This window comes from Hypanus sabinus, chromosome 9, assembly GCF_030144855.1.
Source record: "Hypanus sabinus isolate sHypSab1 chromosome 9, sHypSab1.hap1, whole genome shotgun sequence".
NCBI lineage: Eukaryota > Metazoa > Chordata > Chondrichthyes > Myliobatiformes > Dasyatidae > Hypanus > Hypanus sabinus.
In genome coordinates, this window is record NC_082714.1 from 89,743,642 (window position 1) to 89,764,944 (window position 21,303).

Below are 21,303 nucleotides of genomic sequence, written 5' to 3' on the forward strand. Positions count from 1 at the left end.
GGGGGGGGGGGGGGGGGGGGAGTGACAAATTTCCCCTCTATTGTAATCCTGCTGCTAAGTCCTATGGCCTTATTTCCTCTACTTTCCTGTAAACGCCGTCCAGAAAATTAATCTCAGGGTCGTTAATGGTGACATACACACACTTGGGCAATAAATTAACTTTAAAATAAACTTTGAGACGTCGAGCCGAGGCGCCCGGCCCGGGAATGGCTGACACTCACCACGGTGTTGGTGCAGATCGAGTTGGCTGTGCAGCCTCCGTTGTTGCCGTCGTTGCACTCATCAACGTCCAAGCAGACCTGGGGAAGCGAGGGGTAAAGTCAGCGGCTACCGCACCGTTACACTGTACAGGGCGGCGATGGTGGTATAGTGGTGAGCATAGCTGCCTTCCAAGCAGTTGACCCGGGTTCGATTCCCGGCCATCGCAGAAGTTTTGGGGGCCCCACATTACCAGAGAACATGTTCAAAAGGCAGCATCCATCACCCGGGACATGCCTGAAGAAACACGCAGCTCCTTCCCCTCGTCATCTGAACCCACAATCAACTCACGTACTAGTGTTGACCACATTCAATTTTATTAATTTCCCCCTCTCAAATTATTTTAGTGATTAGTTTCCACAGCGATTTCTCTGCCTGCTCGGGTCACCGAACGCTGCCGCCGTTGTCCCGTGGTGTCTGCTGCTCCCTGCTGGCCGCCTGGCGCCATCGCTCCTCCTCTGCTGGGCCCGTCCTCCCCCGGGCTCTCTCCCTCTCCCCCCAACCTGTACGCCTGAAAGCACGAACCGCCAGGCTCAAGGGCAGCTTCTATCCGGCTGGCATCAGGCTCTTGAACCCACCGCATTTCAAGGTGAACGCTGTATCTCCTAGTCTACCCCACTTTCCCACCAGCTGTGCCTTCTGCTCTCTGGTTTCCTTTCTAACGACCTCGATGCGTGGTATGAACTCTCTAAGATTTTCACTGTTTCTCTGTGCACACGGCAATGACAGACGAACCCCGTCCCACTTGGGAGTTTGCTTGATGAACGTCCCTGGCTGCCGTTGAGGCCACATCCCAATGCTCCGCAAAGAAAGGGTCTTTCCTTACGCATACGCTTTCTTCTGGAACAGGAGAGGGGCCGAGTCTCACTCTCTCTCTCTCTCTCACACACACACTCTCTCTCTCTCTCTCACACACACACAGTCTCTCTCTCACACTCTCACACAGACACTCTCTCTCACACAGACACTCTCTCTCTCACAGACACTCTCTCTCTCTCTCACACACACTCACTCTCCCTCTCACACACTCACTCTCTCACACACACTCTCTCTCTCTCACACACACACACTCACTCTCCCTCTCACACACTCACTCTCTCACACACACTCTCTCCCTCTCACACACACATACCCCAATGCCTTTGAGAGGAAAATCCTACCCAAGGTAGTGATTTGACCCTATTCCACGGTAAAACCCTCCCAACCATTGAGCACATCTACATGAAATGCTGTGGTAGAACAGCAGAGTCCATCATCAGAGATCCTCGAGGCCCAGACCATGCTCTCTTCTCATTGCTGCTGTCAAGGTAGATGGTACAGGAGCCTCAGGACTCACACCGCTAGTTTCAGGAACAGTTACCGCCTCTCAACCATCCGGCTCTTGAACAAAGGGGATAGCTACACTCAACTATTGAGATGACCCCACAAGCAATGATCTCACTTTAAGGGCTCTATCTTGTTATTTCATACTCTCACATTTATTGCTATTTATTTATATAGTTTGTTGTCTTCTGTGCTCTTGCTCTCTCATTGCTCCTGTTCACAGTTACTGTTCTATAGATTTGCTGTGTATGCCCGCAGGAAGATGAACCCAGGGTTGTACGTGGTGATGTGTATGAACTCTGATAATAAGTTTTACTCTGAATGTGACAAAGTGCACACACCTCACCCACTCACATATGGACAAACATGCAGACACACCCACACATCTCCAACCTCGGGGACGTCCTCCAGACCCAACAGATTTTACCTACGATTTACCCATCTTGTGCCTGCTTTTGTAGTCCTCGTTTCCTGAATTTTCTCCACCTTCAGGGCACTCACTATCGGGAACCTGGTCCAATTGCCCCCTCCTGTGCTGGACAAGTAGCGGGTGGGCAGAGGATCGGAGGACGCGGACTGCCCCGGGAAGCACGGAGAGGGTTTCAGACCCGGCCCTCCCCTGTGGCCCCCGACACGTCGGCTCACCTGCTTCATGGTCTTTGCACTGTCCACGCCCACACCGGCGACAACATTCCCGCTGTATCCCACAGGACAGGGCTCACACCGGAATCCAGGCACCGCGTTTATACACTTGGATTCGGAGAAGCACGGGTTGGCAAAGGCACACTGCAGAGTGAAACAACAGCTGGTCGTGAGCTTCAGGTTCCTGGGTGCACCTGTCACCCGTCCTGGCCCAACCACCAACCTCTCTACTTCTACAGTGTGGCAAGTCCCCAGTGACCCCCACCCACCTGCACCACGGAGAGACCCCTATCCGGACACATCACAGCTCAGTGTAACAGCTTCCGAGAGCTACAGAAACCAGCCTCCCCTCCCTGGACTCCTGTCTACACCTCAGCAGAGCAGCCAGCACAATCGAGGACTCCTCCCAGCTCATTCTGATTTCTCTGACCCCCCCCCCCCCACCCACCACCATCAGTCTGAAACCAGGTGCCACCAGGCTCAAGAACAGACCCTTGAGCGGACCCCCTGTACCGTAATGATAATCTCTCCATCTCTCGTGATCTTCGCACCTTACTGTCTGCCTGCACTGCTTCTTCTCTATAGGAGTAAAACTCCATTCTGCATTCAGTTGTAACACGCACAAAATGCTGGAGGAACTCAGCAGGTCGGGCAGCGTCTAAGGAGAGGAATAAACCATCGACATTTTGGGCCGAGACCCTTCATCCGGACTGGAAAGGGGCAGAAGTCACTGTAAGAACGGAGGGGGCAGAGGACTGCAGCCAGAAACATTGATGTTCATAGATGCTCACACACCCTCCATAGACGCTGCCCGACCTGCTGAGTTCCTCTAGCATGTTGCTCTGGATTTCCAGCATCAGCAGGATCTCGAGTGATTATGATCTTCTGCATTCTGTGATTGCTTTCCCATTATCTCCACGTACCCATCGTTCTAAAGGGAAGCGGAAGGAGGAGTTGTCAGGGGTAAGTCATTTACACGGAGAGTGGTGGGTGTGTGGGGTGGGGGTAGAGGCAGATACATTAGGGGCATTTAGGAGACTCTCAGATAGGCACATCGGATGGAAGGAAAATGGAGGGCTGTGGGGAAGGGAAGGGTTTGATTGATCTTAGTGTAGGCTAAAAGGTCAACACAACATTGTGGGCCGAAGGGCCTGTATTGTGCTGTAATGTTCTCTGTTAGAAACACAGAGCATGGAAAATCTACAGCACATTACAGGCCCTTCGGCCCACAATATTGTGCCGACCCTGTAACCTACTCTAGAAACTGCCTGGAATTTCCCTGCCGCAGAGCCCTCTATTTTTCTAAGCTCCATGTACCTGTGTAAGAGTCTCTTAAAAGACTCTGTTGAATCGGCCTCCACCACTGTCGCCGGCAGTGCATCCCACGCACGTTCTGCGAAGGCGCGCAGATTTTCACCATGTACTGGTAAGTGTCAGAGTAATGAATCCACGTCATTGTGTGGGTCAGACTCCAAGTTAAAAGCTGAACTCACTCACTTCTGGCTCCAGTGGTCTGTTGCAGTTAAGGTTCAGTAACATCATGAAGGATCCCACCCACCCTGCTCATGGACTGTTTGTCCCACTCCCATCGGGGAGGAGGCTGTGTAGCGTCCACACCGGGACCGTGAAGGACCCCACCCACCCTGCTCATGGACCGTTTGTCCCACTCCCATCGGGGAGGAGGCTGTGTAGCGTCCACACCGGGACCGTGAAGGATCCCACCCACCCTGCTCATGGACTGTTTGTCCCACTCCCATCGGGGAGGAGGCTGTGTAGCGTCCACACCGGGACCATGAAGGATCCCACCCACCCTGCTCATGGACTGTTTGTCCCACTCCCATCGGGGAGGAGGCTGTGTAGCGTCCACACCGGGACCATGAAGGATCCCACCCACCCTGCTCATGGACTGTTTGTCCCACTCCCATCGGGGAGGAGGCTGTGTAGCGTCCACACCGGGACCATGAAGGATCCCACCTACCCTGCTCATGGACTGTTTGTCCCACTCCCATCAGGGAGGAGGCTGTGTAGCGTCCACACCGGGACCATGAAGGATCCCACCCACCCTGCTCATGGACTGTTTGTCCCACTCCCATCGGGGAGGAGGCTGTGTAGCGTCCACACCAGGACCACCGGCTACTTTCCCAAACGGTAAAGCCACTCAACACCACTGTCCCCCCACCACCATTACTTTATCATTTCCTGTGTCTTTTATTATTCTGTCTTGTTTTATTTTGTGCTGCATCGGATCCAGAGGAATGATTATTTCATTCTCCTTTACACTTGTGTACTGGGAATGACATTAAACAATCTTGAATACTCTTGAACGTCTGTGGCCAGCGTTGAACATAATATTTACATTACACAGTATGAGGTAATTAACATGATTTAATGTTATATTTACGTACATTGTGGTAGGTCAATTATGTTGACAAAATATAGTATTAATGGTAAGACTTGGCAGTGTGGAGGATTAGAGGGATCTTGGGGTCTGAGTCCACAGGACGCTCAAAGCTGCTGAGCAGGTTGACTCTGTGGTTAAGAAGGCATACGGTGTATTGGCCTTCATCAATCGTGGGTTTGAGTTTAGAAGCCAAGAGGTAAAGTTGCAGCTATATAGGACCCTGGTCAGACCCAACTTGGAGTACTGTGCTCAGTTCTGGTCGCCTCACTACAGGAAGGATGTGGAAGCCATAGAAAGGGTGCAGAGGAGATTTACAAGGATGTTGCCTGGATTGGGGAGCATCCCTTGTGAAACAGGTTGAGTGAATTCGGCCTTTTCTCGTTGGAGCGAGGGAGGAGGAGAGGTGACTTGTTAGAGGTGTACAAGATGATGAGAGGCATTGATCATGTGGATAATCAGTGGCTTTTTCCCAGGGCTGAAATGGTTGCCACAAGAGGACACGGGTTTAAGGTTCTGGGGAGTAGGTACAGAGGAGAAGTCAAGGGTAAGTTTTTTTACTCAGAGAGTGGTGAGTGCGTGGAATGGGCTGCCAGCAACGGTGGTGGAGGCGGATGTGTGCAGGAAGTGTGTCCAGCTGCAGCTTCTGGCAGACCGCATTGAGCGTCTGGAGCTGCAATTGGGTTCATACTGGAGCATCCGCGATGCTGAGAAAGTCGTGAATAGCACGTTCAGTGAGTTGGCCACACCGCAGGTAAAGGCTACACAGGCAGAAAGGGAAGGGGTGGCCACTAGACAGCGTAGCAGTAGGCAGGTAGTGCAGGAGTCCCCTGAGGTCATCTCCCTCCTAAACAGGTATACTGTTGGGGAGATGTCTCATCAGGGGAAGGCAGCAGCAGCCGAGTTCATGGCACCATGGGTGGCTCTGCGGCACAGGAGGGAAGGGAAAGGAGTGGGAGAGCTATAGTGATAGGGGATTCGATTGTAAGGGGAATAGACAGGCGTTTCTGTGGCCGCAATCGAGACTCCAGGATGGTGTGTTGCCTCCCTGGTGCAAGGGTCAAGGATGTCTCTGAGCGGCTGCAGGACATTCTGGAATGGGAGGGTGAACAGCTAGTGGTCGTGGTGCACATAGGTACCAACGATATAGGTAAAAAACAGGATGAGGACCTAAGGTGAATTTAGGGAGTTAGGAGTTAAACTAAAAAGTAAGACCACAAAGGTAATAATCTCTGGATTACTACCAGTGCCATGTGCTAGTCAGAGTAGAAATAGGAGGATATTTCAGATGAATACGTGGCTTGAAAAATGGTGCAAGGGGGAGGGATTCAAATTTCTGGGGCATTGTTACCAGTTCTGGGGGGGAGGTAGGACCGGTATAAACAGGACGGTCTGCCCCTGGGCTGGACTGGAACCAATGTCCTAGGGCGAGCATTTGCTACGGCTGTTCAACAGGATTTAAACTAATGTGGCAAGGGGATGGGAACAAGTGCAGAGAGACAGAGGGGTGTAAAATGAGGATACAAGCAAAAAGTAGTAAGGTGAAAAGTAAAAGTGGCAGGCAGGCAAATCCAGGGCAAAAATCAAAAAGGGCCACTTTTCAACATAATTGTATAAGGGCTAAGACTGTTGTAAAAACAAGCCTGAAGGCTTTGTGTGTCAATGCGAGGAGCATTCGTAACAAGGTGGATGAATTGAATGTGCAGATAGTTATTAATGAATATGATATAGTTGGGATCACAGAGACATGGCTCCAGGGTGACTCAGGATGGGAGCTCAACATTCAGGGATATTCAATATTCAGGAGGAATAGATGGGAAAGAAAAGGAGGTGGGGTAGCATTGCTGGTTAGAGAGGAGATTAACGCAATAGAATGGAAGGACATTAGCCTGGAGGATGTGGAATTGATATGGGCAGAGCTACATAACACTAAGGGGCAGAAAGCGCTGGTGGGAGTTGTGTACAGGCCACCTAACAGCAGTAGTGAGGTTGGGGATGGCATTAAACAGGAAATTAGAAATCCGTGCAATAAAGGAACAGTAGTTATAATGGGTGACTTCAATCTACATATAGATTGGGTGAACCAAATTGGTAAGGGTGCTGAGGAAGAGGATTTCTTGGAATGTATGCGGGATGGTTTTCTGAACCAACATGTCAAGGAACCAACTAGAGAGCAGGCCATTCTAGATTGGGTGCTGAGCAATGAGGAAGAGTTAGTTAGCGATCTTGTCATGTGAGGCACCTTGGGTAAGAGTGACCATAATATGGTGGAATTCTTCATTAAGATGGAGAGTGACATAGTTAATTCAGAAACAAAGGTTCTGAACTTAAAGAAGGGTAACTTTAAAGGTATGAGACGTGAATTAGCTGAGATAGACTGGCAAATGATACTTAAAGGGTTGACGGTGGATATGCAATGGCAAGCATTTAAAGATCGCATGGATGAACTACAACAGTTGTTCATCCCAGTTTGGCAAAAGAATAAACCAGGGAAGGTAGTGCACCCCTGGCTGACAAGGGAAATTAGGGATGGTATCAAGTCCAAAGAAGAAACATACAAATTAGCCAGAAAAAACGGCACACCTGAGGACTGGGAGAAATTCAGAGACTAGCAGAGGAGGACAAAGGGCTTAATTAGGAAAGGGAAAAAAGATTATGAGAGAAAGCTGGCAGGGAACATAAAAACTGACTGTAAAACCTTTTATAGATATGTGAAAAGAAAAAGATTGGTTAAGGTCCCTTACAGTCAGAAACAGGTGAATTGATCATGGGGAACAAGGACATGGCAGACCAACTGAATAACTACTTTGGTTCTGTCTTCACTAAGGAGGACATAAATAATCTTCTGGAAATAGTAGGGGACCAAGGGTCTAGTGAGATGGAGGAACTGAGGGAAATACATGTTAGTAGGGAAGTGGTGTTAGGTAAATTGAAAGGATTAAAGGCAGATAAATCTCCAGGGCCAGATGGTCTGCATCCTAGAGTGCTTAAGGAAATAGCCCAAGAAATAGTGGATGCATTAGTGATAATTTTTCAAAACTCCTTAGATTCTGGATTAGTTCCTGAGGATTGGAGGGTGGCTAATGTAACCCCACTTTTTAAAAAAGGGAGAGAGGAACTGGGGAATTATAGACCAGTTAGCCTGACATCGGTGGTGGGGAAAATGCTAGAGTCAGTTATCAAAGATGTGATAATAGCACATTTGGAAAGCGGTGAAATCATCGGACAAAGTCAGCATGGATTTGTGAAAGGAAAATCATGTCTGACGAATCTTACAGAATTTTTTGAAGATGTAACTAGTAGAGTGGATGGGGAGAACCAGTGGATGTGGTTTATTTGGATTTTCAAAAGGCTTTTGACAAGGTCCCACACAGGAGATTAGTGTGCAAACTTAAAGCACACAGTATTGGGGGTATGGTATTGATGTGGATAGAGAATTGGTTGGCAGACAGGAAGCAAAGAGTGGGAGTAAACGGGACCTTTTCAGAATGGCAGGCAGTGACTAGTGGGGTACTGCAAGGCTCAGTGCTGGGACCCCAGTTGTTTACGATATATATTAATGATTTAGACGAGGGAATTAAATGTAGCATCTCCAAGTTTGTGGATGACACAAAGCTGGGCGGCGGTGTTAGCTGTGAGGAGGATGCAAAGAGGATGCAGGGTGACTTGGATAGGTTAGGTGAGTGGGCAAATTCATGGCAGATGCAATTTAATGTGGATAAATGTGAGGTTATCCATTTTGGTGGCAGGAACAGGAAAATAGATTATTATCTGAATGGTGGCCGATTAGGAAAAGGGGAGATGCAACGAGACCTGGGTGTCATTGTACACCAGTCATTGAAGGTGGGCATGCAGGTACAGCAGGCGGTGAAAAAGGCAAATGGTATGTTGGCATTCATAGCAAGAGGATTCGAGTACAGGAGCAGGGAGGTTCTACTGCAGTTGTACGAGGCCTTGGTGAGACCACACCTGGAGTATTGTGTGCCGTTTTGGTCCCCTAATCTGAGGAAAGACATTCTTGCCATAGAGGGAGTACAAAGAAGGTTCACCAGATTGATTCCTGGGATGGCAGGACTTTCATATGAAGAAAGACTGGATCGACTAGGCTTATACTCACTGGAATTTAGAAGATTGAGGGGGGATCTTATTGAAATGTATAAAATTCTAAAGGGATTGGACAGGCTAGATGCAGGAAGATTGTTTCCGATGTTGGGGAAGTCCAGAACGAGGGGTGACAGTTTAAGGATAAAGGGGAAGCCATTTAGGACCGAGATGAGGAAAAACTTCTTCACATAGAGAGTGGTGAATCTGTGGAATTCTCTGCCACAGGAAACAGTTGAGGCTGGTTCATTGGCTATATTTAAGAGGAAGTTAGATATGGCCCTTGTGGCTAAAGGGATCAGGGGGTATGGAGAGAAAGCAGGTACAGGGTTCTGAGTTGGATGATCAGCCATGATCATACTGAATGGCGGTGCAGGCTCAAAGGGCCGAATGGCCTACTCCGGCACCTATTTTCTATGTTTCTATAATAGGGTCTTTTAAGAGGCTTTTAGATTGGTCCATGGAGCTTAGTAAAACAGAGGGCCATAGGTAAGCCTAGTGATTTCTAAGGTAGGGACATGTTCGGCACAACTTTGTGGGCTGAAGGGCCTGTACTGTGCTGTAGGTTTTCTATGTTTCTATGTTTTTTACACAGTATGAGGAATTTAATGCATGTGCAATTGTGTATGCGTATTTAAAAAATTATGTTTTAAAATATATTTTTATGTTAACACTGGCCATGGTTGTATCCTCAGAAGAGGTTGGAGGTCTGACGTCTGAGTGTCTGGGGCGCCCAAAGTTACCCTGTCCTGGGGTTAAGGCCTCCTGTGAGTGAGAGGCTGGGGAAGGGTTTTGTGGGCATGCCATGTTGGAGGTTAACAGTCACTGAATGTTTCGACGTACGGGGGATACAAATCTGAAGCTGAAGACAGGCACGTAGTCAGCCTGGGGAGAACCACTGAGTGTGAATGGCCTCCTTGAGTGGGTCCAGGAGCAGGTCGGCAAGGAGATTCACCCCCACACCCCCCAATCGACCCACTGGTTCCATTTGATATCAGAGAATGCGTACAGTACACAACCTGGAATTCAGACCCTTCACAGACATCCTCATGACCAGAAACCCCATCGAATGAACACGAGAACCCCGAGCCCCAGCTGCCCAAAATCAGAAGCTGAGGCAACTGGAAGTAGGAAGCTGAGCAAATTGTGTACAAGACATTAAGAGGAATAGACAGAGTGGACAGCCAGTGCCTCTTCCCCAGGGCACCACTGCTCAGTACAAGAGGACATGGCTTTAAGGTAAGGGGAGGGAAGTTCAAGGGGGATATTAGAGGAAGATTTCTCACTCAGAGAGTGATTGGTGTGTGGAATGCATTTTGCCTGAGTCAGTGGTGGAGGCAGATACACTAGTGAAGTTTAAGAGACTACTAGACAGGTATATGGAGGCATTTAAGGTGGGGGGTTATATGGGTGGCAGGGTTTGAGGGTCGGCACAACATTGTGGACCGAAGAGCCTGTAATGTGCTGTACTATTCTATGTTCCAAATCCTAGTGCAGAGAATGGCAGTCACCCAGAGGTTGTCCATGGCTTATCCCAATGCTCACACTGGTTTTACCCCCTCAGAGACACCCCTTCTCCCCCACCTCCCTGAAGCCTAACACTCACTTTATCTCCCTCCCAGTCCTGACAACACGTTTCTCTTCCCACGGATGCTGCCTGACCTGCTGAGCACTTCCAGCCTTTCCTGCTTTTATTCGGTTTCTCAGCAGCTGTGCTTTAACCCGCCCACGTCAGCTGGATTCCGGGTATCGGAGCCGTGGGTCACCGATTACTGACCTCGTCGATGTCACTGCAGTGTGAGCCGTTGCCACTGAAGCCCTCGGGACACGATCCACAGCGGTACCCCGGATACTCGTACGTCTCCCGACACGTCACCGTCTCAAAGCAGGGGTTGGGGTCGCACCTGGACCGGTGCTCATGGAAGCCTTGGAGGTGAAGGCAAGAGGGCTGGTTATATTTTAAAAACCCAGACTGGCTCTTAAACTTCAGTAGAGTGGATCACAAGTGCTCCCAGTGAATCCCACTGATAGAATCCCTATGGACCAAAAGCATTCCCATTCATTCCCACAGTACAAATGTCCACTTCCATCTGCTCCCAGAGTACAGAATCCCAAAGGGCCAAAACGCTTCGCATCTAATCCTATCGTGAAGGATTCCAGTGGGCCAAACCACTTCACACAGCAAGGCCTCCGCCAGGGCCACGATGAGGCCACTCTTACATTGCAGGACCAACGTCTGCGCAGCCTCCAACCTGATAGCGTGAACATCAATTTCTCTAACTTCTGGTAATTTCTCCGCACTCCCCCGTCCTTCTCATTCCATTCCAGCTCCCCTCTCACCCCTTTCCCTCCTCATCTAACCATCAGCTCCCTCTGGTGTTCCTCTTCCTTCCCCTTTCTCCCATGGTCCACTCTCCTCTTACTCTTCAGCCTTTTACCACTCCTACCTATCACCTCTTAGCTTCCGACTTTGTCTCCTCACCCGGTCTCACCTATCATCTGCTTGTACTCCTCTGGCTACTGTCCCCTTCCTTTCCAGTCCTGATGAAGGGTCTCGGCCCATAACATCGACTGGTTATTCCCCTCCATAGATGCTGCCTGACCTGTTGGGATCCTCCAGCGTTTTGTGTGTGTTGCTCTGGATTTCCGGCCTCTGCAGAATCTCGTGTTTCCCATTTCCCATCACCTGCAGCTGTACGGGATCCCAATGGGACCAAACCCCATTCACCCACTGCCATAGTACTGATTCTGTGCAAAACCCATTCCCTTTTCCATTGGCCAAGATTCTGCCCAAACCTTGCCCTGGCCACAGGGGACGACGAAGGTTATGGCCAACGAGATCCAAACTCACCACAAACTTGACATTCCAGGATGGTGTTCCGGATCAATGACATCTCCTTCACCTGTTGAAAGGGACAGGGATCTGTGTCTGAAAGGTAGTTATGTTTCCCAGGTGATGGGTATGGCTCTGTGACCACCAATCCCATGATTCATTCTGTGCCTGGGCTGTGACCACCAATCCCACGATTCTGCACCTGGGTCTGTAAATCCTACTGACTGGGATCGTAAAACCACAAGGCATAGGAGCAGAATTGGGCCATTCAGCCCATCGAGTCTGCTCCACCATTCTATCATGGCTGATTCATTTTCCCTCTCAACCCCATTCTCCTGCTTTCTCCCTCATAACCTTTGACACCCTTACTAATCAAGATCCTATCAACCTCCACTTTAAATACACCCAATGACTTGCCTCCACTGCAAGCTATGGCAATAGATTCACCACCTTCTGGGGCTGAAGAAATTCCTCCTCATCTCTGTCCTAAAGGGACAGCCTTGTATTCTGATACTGTGCCCTCTTGTCCTGCACTCCTCCCCCCCCCCCACTTTAGGAAACATCTTCTCCACATCCAGTCTATCTAGGCCTTTAATGAGATCCTCCTTCATTCTCTGAAACTCCATTGTATACAGGCCCAGAGCCATCAAACTCTGCCCCAGAAGGCAGTGGAGGCCAAGTGTCTGGATGCTTTCAAGAGAGAGCTAGATAGAGCTCTTATAGATAGCGGGGTCAAGGGATATGGGGAGAGGGCAGGAACGGGGTACTGATTGTGTATGATCAGCCATGATCACAGCGAATGGCGGTGCTGGCTAGAAGGGCCGAATGGCCTACTCCTGTACTTACTGTCTATTGTCTATAAACACTCCTCATTTGCCAACCCTTTCATTCCCTGGACCATTTTGTGAACACTCATAACGTCAGCACATCCTTTCTTAGGTACGAGGCCCAAAACTGCTCACAAATGTGGTCAGACCATTGCCTTCCAAACCCTCAGCACCATATCCTCGCTATTATACTCCAGTCCTCTCGAAATGAACATGGCATTTGCCTTCCTTACCACAGACTCAACCTGCACGAGGACTCCCAAGTCGTGTGGACTGTGACCGCTGCCGTAATTGGACCAGTCAGCCTCAATGTTGCCCTCTACATTTTCCTCCTCATCCCTTGCCCCCTCCCCTATCTCCGAGGACGCAAACCCCTCACCCAACCCACAAAATACACATGCTTCCCCCCCCCCAACCAAACAGGCCACACACCTACCCCCACCCCACAGTCCAGGAACCTGCTCTGCTCACACCCCCAAGACAAAAGGTCCCATTACCACCACCCCCAACACAGGAGTCCTCTCACCTGCTCCCTGATGTCCTGCCTCAGGTCGAGGAGAACCCGATTGAAGAGGGACAACTGACTGACCAGGGCTTTCATCTGATCCCCTGAGGAGATAGATGGGATGGCGATGAGCGTTAGTTGTTCACTTGAGGGGAAGAAAGGGTGAACATTCTTGCTTGGTCATAAGCACCTTCCCCACGGGACCTGGCTTCCCAGGTCAGCTTACAAGGAGTGACTGATAAGTTCGTGGCCTAAGGTAGAAGGAGATAAGTTAATCAGCTCTCGTTACATGCACATGCAGTTCAATTCTTTGAGTGATTATGCAGAAAGTTTGAAGTTAATATCTCATCTTCTTCTACCTTAGGCCACGAACTTATCATCACCCCGATGCGTTATTAACTGATGAGCTATTAACTTCAAACTTCCTGCATAATCACTCAGAGTTGACCTGCATGTGCATGTAACGAGAGCTGAATAACTCATCTTCTACCTTAGGCCACGAACTTATCAATCACCCATCTGTGGACACTTTCTGGAGGTCCAAGATCCGTATGCTCCACGACCGCTGGACTGAGTGTGTCAATGTAGGATGGGACTATGTTGAAAAATACATGTGCTAGGTTTTCTAAGATTGACTCCTTCTACTTTAGGCCACAAACTTATCAATCACCCATGTAGATCCCGAGGCTGGGATACTGGACAGGGGTATCTGACGTCCAACTCTCCAGAATTGGAATCGGGTTTAACATCACTGGAACATGCCATGAAATTTGTTGTTTTGTGACAGCAATACCCAATTTAAAAAAACTATAAATTACAATAGGAAATAATTTTTTAAATTAATTTAAATAAATTGGGAATAAGAGAGCACAGGTAGTGTTCATGGATTTGTTGTTTATTCGGAAATCAGATGGCAGAGAGGAAGAAGCTGTTGCTGAATCGCTGCGTGTGTGTGGAGACCTGAGGCCCAACCAGATGAGTAAGGGTAGCAGGATGGCATAAAGACCAGTGGTTACCGTCCCACCACCGTCTGTACCTTCTCCCTGTGATGGCACAGGAATCCTCAGGGTGCTCCGATTCCCTCCCACATTTCAAAGGACGTACAATTTAGGGTTAATAAGTCCTGATGAAGGGTCTCTTCCTGAAATGTCGACCGTTGGTCCCTCCCCATAGATGCTGCCTGACCTGCCGCCTGACCTGCCGCGTTCCTCTGGCATTTTGTGTGTTCCATCTGGGCAGCCCCCGACCTGATGACCCGGTTTCTCCCTCCAGTAAAAACAAATTTCCCTCCCCCTTCCCTTCTATTCACCTCTCCTCACCTACCCATCCCCTCCAGCTGGAACCCTCCTCCTCCTTTCTCCTCCTATCCAATTCCTTCCTCTCCAGCCCCTGGTCTTTCCCACCCACCTGGCTTCACCCATCACTTTCAAGCTCTCCCCCTTCCCCTCCCTCAGCTTTTTATTCTAATGGCTGCCCCCCTCCACTCCAGCCCCGATGAAGGATCTCGGCCCAAAACGTCGACTGTTTATACATCTCCACAGGTGCTGCCCGACCTGCTGAGATGTTCCAACTCTGGATTTCCAGCACCTGCAGAAGTTTCTTGGGATGATAAGTTGTGGCCATACTATGTTGGCACTGGAACACAACCTCACTTACAGGCAGTCCCCCCCCCCCCCCCCCACCCCGTACACCCTCGGACTCGGTCAGTCATCGACACGAACAACGCGTTTTACTGCACGTTTCAAAGTACGTGACCAATACAGATAATTTATGTTGTTGGACGGAGTTCAGGAGGCAGATGACAAAGGACTGTTTGGGGGAGCAGCTTGTACAGTGCCAGGTGGCAACGTGAAGGTTAACCTGCCCCCTGCTCAGATGAACTGAGGGATTCTCCTCACATCCCACAAGGGAGGATGGCAAATGCTGGATTTTCCTGGCCAGCTACATCACCCTACAACTGGTGACACTACCTATCACAGGTGGGCCACAGACACCTCACTACATGTGTTCCCACGGTAATGGCCACCCCCCTCCCGTCCAAAAGCCTGACTTAAATACTTTGTTAATCCCACTTTTCCTGGCAAACGATCATCGCAGGTATTAATCTGCAGCTTCCCTTTGGACTTGGCAGCAGGTCTGAGGCGAGGAAGTCCCGAGGTTCGGTCAACTTAAGAACTGAGACAATTGAACCCGATGATTGATTCAGATCGAAAAGGTCAGGGCGTTGGAGCCCGAGGCAAGGGATGGGCCAGTTCAGCTTGCTGCTGTGTGATGCTACTCAGCTCTCCGCTGAACTATGGGTCTCAGACCCCAGTTCAGAATGCTATTTGCTTGCAGTTACTGTTTGCACGATTTGTGTTTTTATTTAATTGCCTGCACATTGGGTGTTCGATGGTCTGTTTTTTATGGGTTCTATTGGGTTTCTGTGCATGCTGGTAAGGACACTAATCTCAAAGTTGCATAATTGTATACATAGTTTGACAATAAATTCTTTAAGGGCTGTGACTGTGGTGTTGGAGGGATTCTGCTGTACCCCCCCCCATCCCCGGTAGGTGGGAGTAGAGAGCCAGAAAACAGAGGAAAAGCCCAAAGTTTAGCGACTCAGCCCTCACACACACAAACTCCAGTAGGGATAATGTTAAACAACCGCAGAGGTTGTTCCACACCACTCAACCCTGGGATCCCTGGACAGTGATGGGGAACAGAAACCTGAAATGTACCCTCTCTCTCCAACCCAGGGTCATTGGGCAGTGATGGGGTATAGGAACCCTGGAATATCCCCCCTCTCTCTAACCACAGGGTCCCTGGGTAGTGAGAATGTACAAACTCCTTACAAACCACAGTGGGAAACCTTCCAGTTGCGCTGTCACGCTGCTCGAGATGATACATTTAACGCCAGAGGGAAAATGTTTAAAGGAGCGCTAAAGGTTTAAAGGGGAAGGGCCAGGTAAGGTTTTTATACAGAGAGCAGTAGGTGCCTGAAAACTGCTCCAGGGACGGTAGTGGACGCAGATACGACAGTGGGGATATCGTAGTGCAGGGACGACACCGGGACTGTCGTTGCGTAGATATGATAGTGTTATTTAAGAGGCTTTAAAAAAGACGAAAAAGACGTAATTGAATTGTACATCATATTCGGCTTGTTCCTGTGCTGTAATGTTCTATGGTGTGGTTTTGACTGGATTTATTGAATTAATTGAAGAATGTTCTCTGGTTGTCATGGTACTATGGTACTGTGAAACTCTGGTTAGCAGGTCAACAATCCAGACTCTAGTTAATACTTTAACCACTGGTTATGTTACTGAACAAGATAGTCTCTCTGGGGCTTAGTACCATACATGGAATTAAACTTGGTGACCACTTTATGAGGTACTGATGTTCTATGAGTGAATGTTCATGGTCTTCTGCTGCAGTAACCTATCCACCTCAAGTGTTGTGCCTTCAGAGATGCTCTTCTGCACACCACTGTTGTAACATGTGGTTATTTGTGTTATTGTTGCCTTCCTGTCAGCTTGAATCAGTCTGGCCATTCTCCTCTGACCTCTCTCATTAACGAGGCGTTTTCTCCCACAGAACTGCCGCTCGCTCACTGGATGTTTCTTTTTTGTTTTTCACACCATTCTCCGTAAACTCTGGAGACTGTTGAGTGTGAAAATCCCAGGAGATCAGCAGTTTCTGAGATACTCAAACCACCCCGCCTGGCACCAACAATCATTCCACGGTCAAAGTCACTTAGATCAAGTTTCTTCCCCATTCTGATGTTTGGTCTCGACAAAAACTGAACCTCTTGACCAAGACTGCAGGCTTTTATGCGTTGAGTTGCTGCCACATGATTGGCTGATTAGATATCTGCATTAACAAGCAGGCGTACCTAATAAAGTGGCCACTGAGTGTTGGTCTCCATTTATAGATCAGTTTGGAAGTTAAGATTAGTCCTGGGAAGATGACCGCACATTATATCCAAGTGGAGGGTGTTAGTTACGTGACAAAGAGGTGGACGAGGTTATAACACTTACCCAGGATGGAATTCGCATCATTCACTGCAACAGAAAAGGTAAAACATTGATTAGAGAGTCGGAATCTGCTTTTAATATCACCAGCATACGTCTTGAAATTTGTTAACTTTGCAGAAGCAGTACATGATAGCACAGAGGAAAAAAACTATGAAACTATATTTATATTAGTTAAATTAAATAAGTAGAGTGTAAAAAGGAAGAATGGAAGGATCATTGGGGACCCGAGTCACCCCAACCACAAACTGTTCCAGCTGCTACCGTCCGCGAAACGGTACCGCAGCGTAAAAGCCAGGACCAACAGGCTCCAGGACAGCTTCTTCCACCAGGCCTTCAGACCGATTAACTCACACTGATACAATTGTATTTCTAAGCTATACTGACTGTCCTGTTGTACATACTATTTATTACAAATTAATATAAATTGTACATTGCATATTTAGATCCAGGTCTGTGAAGGATGAAAATAATAGTCAATTCAATTCAAAAATAGAAATTAAAAAAGTAGTGAGGTAGTGTTCATGGATTCAACGTTCATTCAGAAATCAGATGGCAGAGGGGAAGAAGCTGTTCCTGAATCGTTGAGTGTGTGTCTTCAGGCTTCTGTGCCCCCTCCCTGATGAGAAGAGGGCATGTTCTGGGTGGTGGGCATCATTAATATTGGATGCCCAAATGTTGACTGTACTTTTTTCCATGGACGCTGCCTGACCCGCTGAGTTCCTCCAGAACTTTGTGTGTGTTGCTCGGATTTCCAGCACCTGCTGATTTTCTCTTGTTTCTGCCCCTTCCTTTCCAGTCCTGTCCATTTTCCTTCCTAGATGCTACCTGACCTGCTGAGAATTCATTTAATTTTGCTCCGTCGATAATCTGGTCGATGAGACTCGAGCCAGATGGCACCATCTCAGGAGACCTGGGGAACGTCCTGCACTCTAGCACTGTGTACCCTCAGAATCGAGGCTCACGACTCCTCAGTCAGCGAGGAATTCAGGGACTTGGGATAGGACAAGAACACAGATTTGGATTTCTGCCTTGGCCACAAAGTTACTGCTTTCATTTTGAGAGGACTAGAATAAAAGCAAGGACATAATGCTGAGGCTTTATAAAGCATTGGTCAGATCGCTCTTGGAGTCCGGTCAAGTTTTAGTCCCCGTATCTGAAAAAGGATGGAGAGGTTCACAATAATGGTCCCAGAGTGAAAGGACAACGCATGATGGCTCTGGAACTGTACTCACTGGAGTTTTAGAAGAGTAAGGAGGGGGATCTCATTGAAACCTATCGAATGTTGAAAAGCCTAGATAGAGTGGACATTGGGAGAATGTTCCTAGGACTAGAGGGCACAACGTCCCTTTAGAACAGAGACGAGGAGTAATTTCTCCAGGCAGAGGGAGGTGAATCTGTGGAATTCATTGCCACAGATAGCTGTAGAGGCCAAGTCAGAGGTCGATAGGTTCTTGAATAATAAGGGCATCAAAGGTTCCAGGGAGAAGGCAGGAGAATGGGGTTGAGAGGGATAATATATCAGCCATGATGGAATGGTGGAGAAGACATGGGCTAATTCTGCTCCTATGTCTTATGGTGTTATTGCAGAGCGAGGCCGAGAGGCCGATAGCTTTCTCCTGCCCCTGTTGTTTTTAAAATCGTACCTGTGTTCTTCGGTGTGTCATCGCCCTGGAGTAGGCAGCCCTGCAGCGCTCCGGCCTGAGTCAACGTCCCTCCGAAAATCAGCTTCAGCTCCTCCAGTGAGCCCTGAGCAGAGACAGAGTGCTGGTCAGTGACACGGAGTCAAGCCCTGTGGACAAATCATGGCAACTATGCAGGCAAGCGATTCCAGGGACGGTCAGACCCCCAGCCCCAGTGTTCTGAAAGGCCAAGTTCAGAGGCCACACTGAGGAGTTCTTGTTCACTCAACCCTCCCCAGTGGGCAACTCTCGCCCCAATTCAATGCCCGACCCTGCATCCCACTCCACCGGTCTGTCAGTTACCACTTCCCTGCCCTCTCTGGGTTGCCCTGTAGAATTTTTTTTTACATTGTCTAGAGATGCAGCCTTCCAGCCCGAACAGGCTAGATCAGCCAGCACCCACCTATTTAACCCTAGCCTAATCACAGGACAATTTACAATAAGATATGGGAACAGAATTAGGCCATTCAGCCCATCGAGTCTGCTCTGCCATTGCATCATGGCTGACCCATCTTCCCTCTCAACCCCATTCATCTGCCCTTTCACACCCCGACTAATCAAAAGCTTATCAACTTCTACCTTAAATACACCCAGTGGTCTGGCCTCCACTGCCGTCTGTGGCAATGAATTCCACAGATTCACCACATCCTGGCTAAAGAAATTCCTCCTCATCTCCGTTCTAAATGGACGTCCCTCTATTCTGATGCTGTTCCCTCTGGTCCTAGGCTCCCCCACCACAGAAAACATCCTACTCACATCCGCTCTATCTAGGCCTTTCAATATTCAATAGCTTTCAACAACATCCCCCCCCCCACCCCCAAATTCTTCTAAATTCCAACGAGTACAAACCCAGAGCCATCAAACACTCCTCATACAATAAGCTTTTCATTCTCAGAATCATTCTTGTGAATCTCTTCTGAACCCTCTCCAATGTCAACACATCCTTTATAAGATAAGGTGCCCAAAACTGCTCACAATACTCCGAGTGAGGCCTCACAAGTCCTCAGCATTACATCCTTGCCCGTATATTCTAGTCCTCTCAAAATGATCGCTAACATTGCATTTGCCTTCCTCACCACACACTCAACCTGCAAGTTAACCTTCGGGGAATCCTGCACGAGGACTCCCAAGTCCCTTTGCATCTCAGATTTTTGAACTTTCTGCTCATTTAGAAAATAGTCTGTGCTTTTGCTTCTTCTACCAAAGTGCATGATCATACACTTCCCGACACCGTATTCCATCTGTCACTCTCCTAATCTGCCTACGTCCTTCCGCAGATTCTGATCCACCCCTCCACCAATCTAAATCCCATCTATAAACCCGGCTACAAAGCCATCAATTCCATCATCCAAATCATTGACATATAAAAGAAGCGGTTCTAACACCGGCCCTGGCAAAACTCCACTAGTCACGGACAGCCAACCAGAAGAGCCGCCCTTTATTCCCACTCTTTGCCTCCTCCCAACCAGTCAGTGGTCTGTCCATGCTGGCGTCTTCCCTGTAATCCCACGGGCTCTTATCTTGCTGAGCAGCCTCGTGTGGCACCATGTCAAAGGCCTTCTGAAAATCCAAGTCCACAACATCCACCAATTCTCCTTTGCCTATCCAGCTTGTTATTTTCTCAAGGAATTCCAACAGATTTGTCAAGCAAGACTTTCCCTTGAGGAAACCATGCTGACTATTGTCTATTTTATCATGTGCCCCCAAGTACCCTGAGGCCTCATCCTTGATAATGGACTCCAACATCTTCCAAACCACTGACATCAGGCTAACTGGCCGATAATTTCCTCTCTTCCTTCTTGAACAGTGGAGTGACATTTGCAATTTTCCAGTCCTCTGCAATCATGCCGGAATCTAGTGATTCTTGAAGGATCATTACTAATGCCTCCACAATCTCTTCAGCCACCTCTTTCACAACCCTGGTTGTGAAATCATCTAGTCCAGGTGATTTATTTACCCTCAGTCCTTTCAGTTTCCCAAGCACCTTCTCATTTCTGTCCCCTGACACTCTCAAACCTCCGGCATACCATCAGTGTATTTCACAGTGAAAACTGATGCGAAATGCTTATTTAGTTCATCTGCCATTTGCTTGTCCCCCGTTACTACCTCTCCAGCATAATTTTCCAGCAGTTTGATATCTACTCTCCCCTCTTTTACTCTTCATATATTTGATAAAACTTTCACATTATTGGCTAGCATACCTTCATATTTTCTCCTCAAGTTGCATTCTGCGCTCCTCAATCCTCCAACTTCCTACTAAATCTTGGTCTATTGCTTTTGTGCTCTTTTGGATTTCCCTTGTCAGCCATGGTTGTGTCATCCTGCCTTTAGAATACTTTGTGATACATCTAACCTGCGCCTTCCGAATTTCTCCCAGAAATTCCAGCAATTGCTGTTCTGCCGTCATCTCTGCTAGTGTCTCCTTCCAATCAACTTTGGCCAGCCTCTGTAATTCCTTTTAATCCACTGTAATAGTAATACATCTGACTTTAGCTTCTCCTTCATAAAATTACAGGATGAATTCTGTCATACTATGATCACTGCCTTCTCAGGGTTCCTTAAGCTCCCTAATCAAATCTGGTTCATTACACAACACCCAGTGCAGAATAGCCTTTCCCCTGTTGGGCTCAAACACAAGCTACTCTGCAAAACCATCTTGTAGTTTTCAACAAATTCCCTCTCTTGGGATCTAGTGCCAACCTGATTTTCCCAATCTACCTACAT

At 48.4% G+C, this 21,303-nt stretch overlaps 1 protein-coding gene and 1 non-coding gene across 4 annotated transcripts in view; one reads left to right on the top strand and one right to left on the bottom strand.

Annotated features, from left to right (window-relative positions):
- Positions 1 to 21,303, bottom strand: part of LOC132399601 (thrombospondin-3-like) — a 112,132-nt gene that overhangs the window by 52,844 nt on the left and 37,985 nt on the right. For all 3 annotated transcript variants that reach the window (XM_059980130.1, XM_059980131.1, XM_059980129.1), the window contains exons 10-16: positions 18,544 to 18,646; positions 16,904 to 16,927; positions 12,909 to 12,991; positions 11,574 to 11,625; positions 10,500 to 10,648; positions 2,227 to 2,367; positions 222 to 299 (exon numbers count right to left, since the gene is read on the bottom strand). In XM_059980130.1, the coding sequence (XP_059836113.1) occupies positions 222 to 299; positions 2,227 to 2,367; positions 10,500 to 10,648; positions 11,574 to 11,625; positions 12,909 to 12,991; positions 16,904 to 16,927; positions 18,544 to 18,646 (630 nt within the window). The remainder of the gene's footprint in view (positions 1 to 221; positions 300 to 2,226; positions 2,368 to 10,499; positions 10,649 to 11,573; positions 11,626 to 12,908; positions 12,992 to 16,903; positions 16,928 to 18,543; positions 18,647 to 21,303) is intronic.
- Positions 356 to 427, top strand: trnag-ucc (transfer RNA glycine (anticodon UCC)). The gene has a single exon. It is a non-coding gene; the product is annotated as a tRNA-Gly (tRNA).